General features: G+C 34.7%; 1 protein-coding gene across 1 annotated transcript in view; it reads right to left on the minus strand.

The window, feature by feature from the left end:
• The window catches only part of CDH10 (cadherin 10), a 68,969-nt gene that overhangs the window by 40,596 nt on the left and 13,416 nt on the right, over nt 1–14,957 (minus strand). Inside the window, exons 2-3 of the mRNA XM_006773312.2 lie at nt 1,708–2,002; nt 378–497 (exon numbers count right to left, since the gene is read on the minus strand). Of these exons, the coding sequence (XP_006773375.1) occupies nt 378–497; nt 1,708–2,002 (415 nt within the window). The remainder of the gene's footprint in view (nt 1–377; nt 498–1,707; nt 2,003–14,957) is intronic.

Below are 14,957 nucleotides of genomic sequence, written 5' to 3' on the forward strand. Positions count from 1 at the left end.
CTTTTCTTTTTTAAAAAAAATTTGTTTTATTGCCTAAAGTATTACAAAGAGTATTACATATGTCTCCTTTTTTTTTCCCCTTGACATTCCCCTGGCCTCCCCTACCCCCTAGTGTCTTGTGACCATTGGTTATGCTTATATGCATGCATACAAGTCCTTCGCTTGATCTCTTACCCCCTACCCCCACCCCCACCCCAACTCTACCTGGCCTTTAGCTCGCTCAATCATTCCACTTGGAGTTTGTAAATCTCTACATGTGGCGTCACCACTCTGCTGGGAGTATCAATGGTAATGCTTGTTCTTATTTTCACACCTTTTTTCTACTTGTAAAGATCGTGAAGAATATTAAATTAACAAACCAATTCATGGTTCCTGACCTGTTTCAGGCTCCACAGAGAAATACGGCTGCCCTTGGAGAATGCTGTAAATGACTCTGGCGCTGTTTCCATAGGACGGGTCATCCGCATCGGTAGCTGTGACTTGCACCACAGAAGTACCTGAAGTATCCAAATTCAGCTTAGTTCTGCACAGTACCAGAAGGAGGAGCAAAAGCACTGGTTTTCATGGAAGACTTGAATGATTTTTGGCTTTAATCATGACCTCTTAAAAAAACATGTATTGATAATTTAGATGAAAATCATACCGAGAGTTAACTCTGAGTTCAAGTACATATTTATGTAGCCAACAAGTTTATTTTTAGGCATGCAAATAGATACTGATAGAGTGTATCAAATTTTTAATAAATGCAGTCACTTTACAAATGCTCAGGTTTGATACTTAAATTAATTTTCTCATAATAGATTTGTTTGATGTAAAGGGCATATCTAATCACAAAGGAGTAAGTATGTTCCTTTCCCCCTCTCCACTAATTAACTATAAAAATAATTAACATCTGCTCTAGAATACAATTTTATGAATAGATTAAAATTTAAATTTAGAAGCAATCCAAGATGATCCCAAGTTCCACGAATTATGAAAAGCTATCTCATAAAGTTCAAGGCATTTAAAAGGGCTTTACAATAAGGTAATGGGCACAAGTCCTTGGAATTTAGTGAAGTAAATATTAAATAGTAATCCCAGAACAATGCTTTTGAGAAATGAAGAGTTCAAACTTTGCTATAACAACTTTTACAAATTTTTTTCCAATTGTGTTATCAGTTTATATAACTTGTCCTACATTTGAGAAATGAATCTATTTTACTAAATCCAAACATATATCTCTAAAACTGTTTTCATATGTTGAATTTTTTATAATCCTCTATTCATAAAAAATGAATGTGGTCTATGTAAAATAATTGGATGATCTCATTAACACTATCATTTACATTGTCAAGATAATCCAGACAAACTCAAGGCAAATGATTAGACTATATATGCAGAGACTCTTTTTATACCTATGTTCTAAATGTACTTATATTTGGTGTCAAAATATTACACAGCTATTATCCAAATTCATGTGACAAAAATTTATATTTTCATAGTTTTCTACTAAGTTAAATGGTATTTTCTTGGATTTTTGAGGAAAGTGTCCACTTATTTTTATTGTAAGATTTACAAATACAAAAACTCCTGTCCTAAGTGAGGATATTATGTATGATTTTTGTAGGAGTCAATGGTGATTTCAATTAAGTGGTCATAATATTTTGAGAATTTCTTGATTTTTTAATAGTTTTTGAAAAACACCATAGATGTTTTAAATAAACTTACCTACGACAGACATTTCAGGAACACTAGCTGTATAAATTTCCTCTGGGAATGTTGGCTCATTGTCATTGATATCATGGATTTTGATCACAAACTCAGACTCCGGTTCTACTGGCCTCAGAGTTCTTCTGTTAATAGCTTGTGCACGTAGAGTATAAAAGGCCTTTTCTTCTCGATCAATTCTTCTTGTGGCATGAATGTCACCTGTTTTTTCATCAATAATAAAAAGAGTACCAGCTCCATCTCCAGATAAAATATATTTGAGTGATCCATCTCCTTTATCTTGGTCTGAATGAAGCTAGGAATAATAAAAAAAGAGTATACTGTCTAAAGGCACATAATGTTGAAAGAATTCAAAGAGTTTCTTATGTCCCATCACTGAATAATGGGGTCAGTTATTTTAGTTTTTTAAATGAGAGTTGAGCCCAGCTAGTGTGCCTCCTTGGTTGAGCGTCAACCTAAGAACCAAGAGGTCACTGGTTGTTTCCTGGTCAGGGCACGTGCCTGGGTTAGAGGTGAATATAACAGTGGGTGAATCTGGCCTTAAGGTAGCAGGCCTGGAAAAGAGACCCTCCTTGGACCAAGAAGCAAGTGCAGGGATGTTTGAGTAGGGAAAATGGGTCCCAAGAATCTCAAGTACAGTCTCAAAAAGGACATACATGTTCCAGTTGTAAATATCCATTTGCTCCCATGGAATTCTTACCCCGAGGGGAGGGGCTCGCCATGGAAGGAACAGAGCATGGCTTTGTAAAACACGAGAACTATAAATATCTCTTTAATTGTACCATCCAATCAATAAACATTTTCTATGTTAAGATCACAGTTTGATTATTTGCAATAAACGAGTATGCTTTTAAAATTTATTTTTATTTTTTATTAGATAAAAACTATAAAGCATTTATAATAATTTAGATATTGTGAAAGTGTTTTTTAATATTCATATAAAATGTAGTAATAATTCATTATAAGCACACTGACATGTAGCTTAGAGAATTAAAAATTGGAGACTATATTTTTCAATTATGCAAAAAAATTATAGAGACAAATTTACCTAAATAGGTTTGATTTTTGCTCTTTAGATGGCATATCAACACGCATTTTGATCTAATTACATGTGAAAATATAAACTGATTATTTTATCTTTAAAATAGAATTTTGTTTCTTTATTTGAAAGTTTCATTAATGGGAGCTTGTAAATGAACGTAACTGTGAAAACATTTTATATGAATATCAAAACTGTTTACCTTAAATAAATATTTTGAGACACAAATATGCCTAATATATTGTATTACTAGTATTGTTGGGTCTACAAAAGCAGTCTGCTTTTTGCCTAATAGTTTGCAGTAATTAGCACTTAGCCATCATATTTGGATCAGACTCCATTTTTTTTTTTATTTCTGGAAAATTACTCATTATTACAGGCCTAATGGATAAAGTAAACCCCAGATTGACATATGCTTTGGAGGAAAAGACATCAGGTGACAATTTTTATGGCATATTTTACTATTCATAAACAACAAAGCAAGGTTGAGAAAACTCAAGAAACAAACACCTGCTTTTAAGTAAAAAGCTCTTAGAAGTAACTAATGACTGTGTTGTCCAGAGAAACACTCTCAAAAAATCAAAAGATTGATGCTTTTTAGTAACTGAAATTGCACGTAGTTGCCGGGCAACTTTCCAATTATATGGATGTGAAACACTGGGTAATTTTCCAAATGGCAAGCATAAGCATTGCATATTTCTTACTCTGTCTGGGAATCAACATAATTCAAGAAAAGATTATTGATATTATCAATCATTTGTTCATATATATTTGTGGTTTGTAGTAGACAGTTATAATGTCTACTGTCTAATCTTTCAACATTTTTAATTGAGAAAAGTTTATTTATTCTCAGAAGAATCAGGTACTTCTAAATGTAAAGCAGCAATTCCATATTAGTTATATGGAAGATTCAAACACTGTATGTAATGGAAATTCACTGAACAACCCATAAACTAGCCCACAGAAATGAGGGAGTGTTTCCTTAAGTATATAACACATAAGTTACTTGATAAAGCATGAAAAGAGGTTTAAACTTGGAAATTTTCTTGCATTTTACACCTCCTGGGGAAATACCGGATGAATATAGAACATAGATTTGGAGTAGAGAGGGTATAAGGCAAGTTGGGAATCATTAATACCAGTTCTATTTTATTCAGTTAGTCATGAAAAAAAGTTGCTAGTATTGGTGAGATTTTAATTTTAATAATGCTCCATTTTGGACTATGAATCACAGCAGGATTTTTGCTTTCACTTATATACTACAGAGAGTGGAAATTAAATTTCACATCCTGGGAGTCCTGTTGGATTAGAAAATTGAACATGGTATTAGGGAATCAAAAAGATGAGGATTGGAAGTTGGACTGTGGTTTTGAGAAATAAGAGGATTTCAACCTCCTCATAATTAAGAGAAATAAATTAAACCTGTGAATTTATACCTTTTGGCCTAAAGACCTAGACTTACAGTAAAATTTTCTTGAACCATTAGAGCATACATAAAAGTGAATTTATTTTTTTGTAAATATATTTTTATTGATTTCAGAAAGGAAGGGAGGAGAGATAGAAACATCAATGATGAGAGAGAATCATTGATTGGCTGCCTCATGCACACCTCACACTGGGGATCTAGCCCGCAACCAAGGGCATATGGCCTAACCAGGACCTCCTGGTTCACAGGTTACTGCTCAACCACTGAAGAACGCCGGCCGGCTAAAAAGTAAATTTTCTTAAAAAGGGAAACAGCTGATCACTAACACTAGATTAAAGGACCAAAGTAACCATGTTTGGGGGCTTGCCATTAGCATATGTTTATCAGAATCTTCTTTAAATAAACGTATTTGAGAACTAGACAGTAAAGAAGCAACAGACACTATTATAATGCCGAGAGATGCATTTCTACACTTGAGATGTGGGGAGTTGCTCCCTCCTGTAGGTGAACAGTGGGAGACAAGAACTAACAATAACATTGATGTTGATATTGATGATTTCCTAACAGTTAAAGAAAAAGAGCAAAAAAAAAAAGAAAAAGAGCAATGCAGAAAGTTCTTTAATCACAGTCCCCTGCCTAAGCTCCCCTCTTCTTTTTAAGTTGTTTTTTATTACTTTAATTACTTCTTCCCTGGTATTGTCTCTCTCCCTCATGTGTGTTTATTTCACATTACAACTCATTTACTAAGTCCATGGTTGGCAAACTGCGGCTCGTGAGCCACATGTGGCTCTTTGGCCCCTTGAGTGTGGCTCTTCCTAAGCCTTAGGAGTACCCTAATTAAGTTAATAACAATGTACCTACCTATATAGTTTAAGTTGGCTCTCAAAAGAAATTTCAATCGTTGTGCTGTTGATATTTGGCTCTGTTGACTAATGAGTTTGCCGACCACTGTATTAAGTAACATCAGATGAATGTTAATACTAAAAGCTGTAGCTTTCTTGTTGCTCTTCACCTTTATATTTGAACTAGAGGCCTGGTGCACGAGATTTGTGTACTGGGAGGTGGGGTCCCTCAGCCCGGCCTGCACCCTCTTGCAGTCCAGGAACCCTTGGGGATGTCCACCTGCCGACTTAAGCCCGCAGTCATACATCCCTCTTGCAGTCCAGGGCTCTTGCATTCGGAGACCCCTCGCTCCTTACCGCCCACCTGCAGCAGAGGTGGGAGAGGCTCCTGCCACCGCCATTGCGCTCGCCAGCCTGGCTTTTGGCTGAGCGGCGCTCCTCCTATGGAAGTGCACTGACCACCTGGGGCATCTCTTGCATTGAGTGTCTTCTCCCTGGTGGTCAGTGCGCATCATAGCAACTGGTCATTCTGCCATTCAGTTTATTTGCATACTAACCTTTTATGATATAGGATGTTAGTTATCAATACTTGAATTTATTAAACATTTAACTGAATAAAATCAGTTGTTTCTATTACTGAGAGGTGGGATTATGAATTATGTGTCAAATACCTTACAGCATCTACTTTGAAATAACTTTTATATTGATTTGACCTTGTGCTATTTTATTATGTGAGACATTAAGTTTTCTTTAAATGGAGAAAAAATGTCAGATTATTGAGGCTTTAGTTCCTCAGTAACACCTGTTCTTCAGTGTGAAACATTTGTGCCACAAATCTTTAAGAAGAATTTTATGTTAATGCTGACCTTTTCTTTCCTTGAGGAAAACCTATTAAAAATTCACAACCTGCTATGTTCCTTGTAAATTCACAAGCAGATAAAGGACATGGCAAGATACATGACAATTAATGAAAATAGAACAACTGGTGCTGGGCTGCACATTTAAAAGTCATTTTCCTGATTTAACTTTTTTATTTAGATGTGGTTAATTATAACTCACTGCTTATACTGAGCAGTTTCATAATTAAAGCTGAACAATCCATTGAATTTAAAGTCACATTTTAAGTGCAGATCATTTAATGAAATCTGATCATTTAAAATGTGGCATGTTTCTGATAATTTTACATTTCATGCATAACATTCATCTTAAGATAATTTGTCTACAATTTTATAAGGTAAAAGTGGTCTTGTGGCAATATATAGTTTAAGGCTGTCTTTATTTTATTTTTTACTAGAGGCCCAGTGCACAAAATTCATGCAAGGGTACGGTCCCTAGGCCTGGCCCACGATCAGAGCTGATCAGGTTCCCCACTTCCCCACCTCCCCGCCTCCCCGCCTCCTCCTTCCCTAGCTCCCTCAGCACCCCGCTGCCACTGCTGGTCATCGCCATGTTCCGCGCCAACCCCTGGTGGTCAGCACACATCATAGCGAGTGAACAAACTCCCATTCTCCCACTCGAACTCCCGAGGGGACACTTTGTATATTAGCCTTTTATATATAGATAGATTTTTAGACTAAAAGAAGAAATCAAGATCCAATCGATTTTTTATCTCACAGAATTAAAGTAAGATTACATTTCAGGATAGGTACTATGTTGATGGAAACTTTACCACTTAATATCAGTTCACTTTTATTTTTCAGTTCCTCACATTAAATGAGAAATTACAATGATATACTTACGAAGTACAGGAAAAATATGTAATTTGTTACCAAAAGGATAATCTATAAAAAATGTGATATCTTCACTCTTCATTTAAAGAAAAATGAAGAGCAAGTCTTAAAAAGTGAATAAATATCTATCAGTTCTGCCTGTAAAAGTTTGAGTACTAGTTTGGAAAAACTTATATTGTGCGAGATTCTTTCTCACTCAGAAATATTGATGCCTTTTGGATATTGGTAATTGTTGGTATTTGGTTATATTTCAAAAATGGATGGACCTGGAGATTACTATGCTGAGTGATAAGCCAGTCAGAGAAAAACAAATATCATATGATCTGCCTTATATGTGGAAGCTAATGAACAAAATAAACTGACAAACAAAATAGAAACAGGCATTGATACATGAAACAGATGACAGCTGTCAGAGGGGAGGGGATAGCAGAGGACTGGATAAAAGAAGCTGACATGATTGGTCAAAGAACATATATGTAAAGCCCTTGGGTATAGACAACAGTGTGATGGTGGCCAGAGGGAAGAGGAGCATGATGCTGGGTGGTGGGCAAAGAATAGGAAAATGGGGACATCTGTAATAGCGTCAACAATAATAACAAAATGAGGAAAACTGGGAAAATTTTGAAAAATTAGAATTATATTAGTAAGATTACATTGCGATTAAATGGCTGGGCTAGCTCTTTGAAGGATAAATTTTGATGAAAGCTTCACAATGACTGTAACATTCATTCTCCAATTTAACAACTTCTATTTTTGTGTGTGTTCATTAACTTTAAAAAATCTAGAAATTGTTAAATAGATTTGCTAATGCACAGTTATAATTTTATGCCTGCTGTTCTTCCAAATAGCCAATAAATTCTATATTTGTTTTTTTAAAAATCCAGATTGTGGCAAATATGCTATGCTATTCTGGTAGCATCCTCATTAGCATTTTGCTCTTTCTGCTCTAGTGAGTAAGATAATATCAGATGTAAAAGAAGGAATTCAATGAAATAACTTTAAATTTACAACCAATAAGACATTTTAGAGAAGACAGCCCAGTACCAGGAAGCAGCTGAAAACATGTTAAAGCACGTAAACACAGTCTGGTCAGAAATAAATAAGTGGTTACTCATTTTGTTGAGCCTGGAGGGAAAAGGAAAAAAAGGTGGGAACTCTTGAAATGGAATATACGAAAGTTACAGAGAAGACTGAATATTATTTTAATACTAGAGGCCGGGTGCATAAAATTCATGCAGGGTAGGGTCCCTACACTTGGCGGGTGATCAGCACCGATCTGTGGGGTGACCAGAGGGGCGATTGGGGGGGGGGGGCACTGTCATCCGCCTTGCCTGGCCTGGGGCCTGTGGGTGGGGGCAGCTCCTGCGTTGAGCGTCTGCCCCCTGGTGGTCAGTGCACATCATAGTGACCCATCATTGCACCACTGGTTCCACAGTTCGGTCAATGTGTATATTAGCCTTTTATTATATAGGATTGATAATATAGAAAAATATAAGTGAAGTGTTATGAATCCAAATGAAACCATTACTTTCTATAAAAAATAGAAATGAGAAATAAAGCTTAACAATGGAATGGATTGTAAAAATATTTATGGTCATTTAAAAATAACCCACATATATAATTTATTATTTTTAACTTTATTTTTATTTTTGATACTATTATAGATGTCCCCATTTTCCCCTCCTTTGCCCACCTCCACCCAGTCCCTGTCCTCCATCCCTCTGGCCATCAACAAATATATTATTTAGATTGATAAATACTTTCCTGAACACTTTCTTTCTGGGGCCAGAGAAAAGCACAGAGGATGAAACAATGGATGGACAATGATGTCTATATGGTTGGTGTCTGGCATAAAAAATAAGTGATTTATTTTCCACATTTGAGAGGGTTCTCTAAAGATCTCCTCCAAGAGAAAAAAAGAACCTTAGTGAGGTCTGGGTTCAATAACTGGAGATTCCTCTTCCCATCTGGTCTCCCAAGAGTGCAACCAGTTGAAAATTGGCCTTGTTTCATGGGCCACCCTGACTGGTGAGTCTAATCTGGGCTGGTCCTAAAGTACTGGGGGCTCTCCTTAAAGAAATGAGGGATTACTCAGGACCCTACAACAGGTCAGATTTCTTTTCTTTGTCTATAAAATTCAAGACATCTCCTGCTAAACTACTGCTGACTTATACCTTAAAGTGTCTTAAGAAGAGTACATTTCTTTGCTAGCACTGTAAAGATATTGAGATTACATTGAAGACATTTATTTAAGTTTTGCATAGACATATATTTTACAGGATATCATCTCCCTCAAGTCCTTAAATGTCATGTATAATATACACTAAAAACATTCTTTCTAATAATTAATTTATCCTTTTAGAGAGTTGTTGGAAAATATTTTAGATAAGGTTTATATTCTTCTAGAAGCCTGGCATCTTCCTTCTTACAGTTTTGAAAATCACTGAATTAAAAAAAAATCTTGAGGTGTGCAAATGACATTGAACATTGTATACCTATTTTCCCTCACAACTTCAAGGAGTCTTCTTAAGCATTTTGGATTTAAAATATAGGAATGTATCTATAAATACATGTCTAAAAATGTAAGTAAATGCAAAATACTTAAAACCATAAGATTTATTTTGATTAATAAGATAAAAGAAATTAGAGAAAAAATAACAAATGATCACCCCTTTCCTCTGGGCTACAGTGGCAGCTGAGAATATTTCCTCCTTCCTTTGTGCCCATAAAGGTGCAGTGATAAATAATGTGAGGAGAGAAGGCTGGGGATAGGTATTTATTGAAGGAGTTTACTTAAATAAGTATTTCTTGAACTATATTGAACGAAGATAAACTACATTGAAGACAAACTAAATTGTGCTATTTTAGGATTTAGAGGTTTTAAAGACTTTTGCTAGAGGCAAAATCTCTTGAGTTTCTAAGGCTTATAAAGGTGCTTTTATCTTGAAATCTATAGAGTAACAAGTACCTAATTGGATGTCCAAAAGAGAAGGACCAGGCAGCTACATGTTCTTTCTAGGGGTTATGGTCAAGGAGGAGAAAAATTAAAACAAGTTTGGAACTTTACATTTATTGTTATTTTTAAGGCACTGAATGAAATGATAATCTAAAAAGGGATAGGAACCCCTACCCTAGGAAAAAATTTGCACGTTTGTGTGTCTGTGTGTAAAATACAATGATATGTGATATCAGGGGGCTCAATTATCCTCTAAAATATAGCCATAGACCACTAAATTTAAAAAAAGAATGCTTAGTCTAGTTCGACTTTCTTTGTTTTACAGTCTGGTCAGAAATAAATAACTAAATAAATCAAGTAAATGTCCTAGTCAAGAGAGGAGATTGTTGAGGTTGTTGCCCTAGCCTAGCTGGTTGGGCTTGGTGTATAGAATGTCAGCCTGAGGACGGCAGGGTCCCCTGTTCAATTCTGGTCAAGGGCACATGCTCAGGTTGTGGGCTCAATCCCCAGTAGGGGGCATGCAGGAGGCAGCCAATCAACGATTCTCTCTCATTATTGATGTCTCTCTCTCTCTCTCTCTCTCTCTCCTTTCCTCTCTGAAATCAATAAAAATGTATTAACAAAAAAGGAGATTGTTCATTTGGCTGAGACATTCATATCTTCATCAAATTATAAAACCTATTTTACAAACTTACCAGAAAATATCATGCCTCTATAACTTGTATCCTTCCACACTAAGTTGATGTACCCACCCTATAAATTCTTACTCTTCTATCAAGTTCCTATTTATGCCTTATATCCTATATAAAGCCCATTTTCAAGCTTTTTTGAAAGGCTAACTTGACTTCTCTTCCCTTCCTAATTTGTGTTTAAAACAGAATTCTAACTTGTGTGTTTGTATGCATATGCATATATGCACCTAATTTTATAACACCTAGACAAATTTTAAACTATTATTTTTATGTCTTTATGGAGCTACAAATATATTTATTTTGAGGATAAGAAGTATTCTGTTCTTTTGGACTCTGAACATTTGACTGTACACACACACAGAATTATTTATTTGTAGGAGGGATGGACATAAAAAAGTCAAATGCCACAGACATGAGAACTAACGAGTTCATTTTGTGCTACTGATTTGAAAAGGCTGAACATTCTGGATGGAGTAAAATTGAATTAGAAGCCCATAATAAAAAGTGGGGATTGATCACCCTATATTATAAGTATAAATGCACATAAAATCATTCTTCATATTGAAAAAGACCATGCTGCAAGTTAGAAATTTCAGTTAACTGTGAGATTGAATCAGTGAAATATGATATCTACATGAATTACTGGGATACAAATTTATTTATTTATTTAGTAATAGCTAGGGAGAGAAATGTGAATCTAAACTTGTCTCTGAAACTATATGATAAGTCATTATAGACACCTGCATTTTATCATAGTTAATAATAAACAGGACAACATTCCCACTGAAAAAATATAGAACAGCCAAATAGATTACCCAACAAACAAACAAACAAACAAACAAACAAACAAAAAACCACACATATTGCCAAGGACAAATCAGTACGCAAACCAGGAGAAGTGAATGGACTAAAACCTGAGAGGAGAGAATTGTATAAAGGAGAACAGTGGATTGCCAGCTGTTTTTTTTTCCTCAGGGGAATGTGCCTTTCTGGGCCTGGACTTGGAGCTAATGACCTGTGATTGTCCCAAGAAGAAGAGAGTTGTGGCATAAGAAGAAATGGAGGTGGGTGGAGGTAGGCAAAGGGCGGGGGGAAAAGAGCTCACCTGCAATTTTGCCAACAGGTTTTCTATTAGAAGTGTATTAGGCCTTCTGGATTTATCCTTCACTGTTTTATTCATATCACCCCCTTTTAACATTGGCTTTGACTATTTATCATGTGAAATAAAATACATCTTTCAAATTATTCTTTTTATAAAAATGTCCTACATTTTTCCACTTCCTTAGAAATTTTAATTTAATTATTCTAAAGTTCTTTACTCTCTGTGACTTATTTCTTGGTGCCCCAGAGAGGGATGCTCTATTTATTAAATGAGGTTCTTCTTTTTTAGTGCTGTGGGATTTTCGAAAGTGCTAGTGACATTTTGCAATTCTTTTACATTTGAGTAAAAGGTTCACTAGAGGCTTAAATGACTTTTCTCCTTCCTCACAAGCCTGACCAATAAGTGAGCGTAAGGACTGCATGCTTTTCAAAGAGGATTGTCAAACAGACCCTGAGTGGTGCGTTATGGCAGCCGCTAGGTGGGCTTGCCCCATTTCATAGATTTGGCCACTAAAGACACGATGAACACAAATAGATTGAGACGGTTTACTAGGTGAAGCAGAGAAGACATCCAAAGCTTCAGGTTTGTATCAGTTTCCCTTGTTCCCCAAGTCCCAAGGGGCGTGATGCAGCCTCACAGATCAGCTGTGCATGTGAGCCGGTGTCACAGCTGAGAGACACTGAGCTCAGGAAACCGCACGGGAATTCCTAGCTTTACCTTTATTCTCTGGAATCTAAAGAAACCTGCATGGGGATTCTCCCTTCCTGGAACGCCCCTGGGTAGCCGGCTAGTTTCTATCTGTACTCTCCTGGAATGTAAATTAACCTAAGCAAATTGGGTGTGTTAATACCTAGAAGTGAAAAAAAAATGTGAGAAATTTATGAAACGTTGTCTTCCAGCAAGAATAGTATATGTCTATTGGAATCGAGAATTTCAACATAAGTTGCACACGCATGGGAAATGGGAAGGTAATGTGGTCCCAGGTCCACTCTAATGCACAGATACTGGTATTACTAATACTCAATTTGAGAGCCATAATCTTTTCCAGGAAGATATGTGATTGAATGTTTTGCTTGTGCTATTAATAGAGATGTAAGTGGGGAGGTAGGTAAGAGAAGCCAATCTACACAGCTGATTGTGGAGGAGAAATCGAACAAAATATCCAATGAGTGCAAAATGAAGTTGAAATCAACACTAACTTCCATCTCAGCTTTCTCCTATACTACATTCATTGTCTACTGCAGTTCTGGTGGTTGGTGTAGCTATCACAGTGACCCATTCCACTTTTGGTTGCCCATAGTCTTCATAATTTTTGTTTATCTGAAGTCTCATCAGCTTGTTCACAAAAATATTTTACATATACTCTGACATATTGGAAATGATTTAAAATTTAATTTTAATCTCAAGATTTTTCATATTTCCTTTTAAATATCATAACTCTAAACTATATTTAAAGTTACTGTTTTCAAGTATGCCTAGGCCACCTCATTCCCTTTGTCTAAATTCTATGAAAAAATATTGATGTGGATAACTGGTGGTCATATGACAAGGGGATAGATGGTTTTCAGTGTTGTTAGTACTATATTCTACAATTTGAAAATGAATAAAAGTGGGGTTATTAAAATCAATTCCTATATTAATTTTGTATTTATTTTTTACACTTCAATTTAGATACTTCCTATGTACCACTGTTATCACCTTGACAAATTCCTAAATTGTAATTTTCTGGAGTTTTCTGCATTGTTTGTACTTTGACTTCATTGCTAAGTACAAAAGGCTTGATATAATTATTCTCTTTTAATCCCCTTAAAATTATTCTCATTGTCCTTTTTTCTCATTTTCAAATTATATTCATTCTGTTTTTAATAAAATAAAACCAATTGCTAGTTGAAAAAAAATAGTTCAATATATTTCCATATAATTTCACACTTAATTTCATTCATGATCCTCTTAACATAAAAATAAAGACAACACACCATTAAAATTCAATAGCTTAATTTCATTTTTCAGCTAAGTTGTTTCTTGCATTCTTTAGTCATTAGTCAAGGGAGAAGAAAATGAGATGAATTTTCATTCAGATAAAACAAGAAAAAAAAGTGAGGTTGTCAATAACTTTCTCTGTCTATAAGAATAAATAACTACTTCAGCTTCTGCAGCCACTGATGATAGTCCAACTAAACCCTCCCCACTGAATTTAACAATTACTTAAAATGTGTTATAATCCCTAAACAAAATGAGATGAATACAATGGACTGAAGATATGACTAATGATACATATCAGTTTTCTCAGGCAAAAATTGAATGCAATTGTTAACTCCTTTGAGAAATCATTACAGAAATTGTATATATTTGCTTAAAACTTCTAACCATTCCCCAAATTCAAGGTTTTTTTTTAAAAGGCACAACATATGAAAGTAAATTACTTTGAGCCTATTATAATTTTATGTGATATTAAGCAAAATAAGCATAGGGGGAAAAAAGATAATGTTTTTTTTTTAAATAGTTATGTTATAAACCAAATATCACTTAAGTGTTGAAAATCTGTAAGACTATCAACATTAGAAAGTAATGTTGAAAATTACTTAAGATTTGAGGCAAATTTCTGTAACTGAAGATGTTTAATACAGAACTCTTACACTTTATCATTTCAGAATATTTGGCTATACAGAAATTACATCACTAAATTTGTTTAGCTGTTCATTATTATAAGTTATTATTTGGATTCTGAATTTTACAGAACATTTAGAATTTCAAATATTCTTATAAACTATTATTTATATTTAGCAAGCAATGGCACTATGACAAAATGATTATAAGAAATTAAATAAAGTAATAATCTATTGAAATGGAAGTGTTTAAAACCATAATTAGTCTGGAAAACTATATTTTTATTTTAGGTGACCACAAGATTTTTCATATTTACAATCTTGAGTTTATATAGAAAACTCTATCGAATCCCAAAAGGGATTAAATAATCTACATTTTATAGGCCAGATTTCAGTTTGTATACAGCTTTGGGCCAGAGATGAATTAAATGTATAGCATACTTTCCATGTTTTAAAGTGTGACTTCTTAATATTTTGGTATTTTCATGTCATTGTTGATTTATTTTTATCTTTAAATTTGTGAACATCTGCTATTTACCTTAAATAACAGGTAATAACAGGTAAAGTTAATGCTTTAACTTAACATTTTTTGGATGATTTTACTTAGGTATACATGATCCCAGCTGCTTACCTTTTTAAAAGGCAGATGTTCTTACTTTCTGTTGATTAAATTAAAAATAAGGATATGATGTTTCATTTGGAAATATTTTAAATTCTATGTGTGTTATGTGAGTGTAAGTGTGTGTGTGTGTGTGTGTGTGTTTCAATATTCTATGCATTTCCATTGGCTTACATGTTTTGGCATAAGAAACAGGCCAGTAGGAAAATAGGTTGAGAAAGAAGTCCAACCACCAACA

The sequence above is a fragment of the Myotis davidii genome, unplaced genomic scaffold (assembly GCF_000327345.1).
Source record: "Myotis davidii unplaced genomic scaffold, ASM32734v1 scaffold126, whole genome shotgun sequence".
Lineage (NCBI taxonomy): Eukaryota > Metazoa > Chordata > Mammalia > Chiroptera > Vespertilionidae > Myotis > Myotis davidii.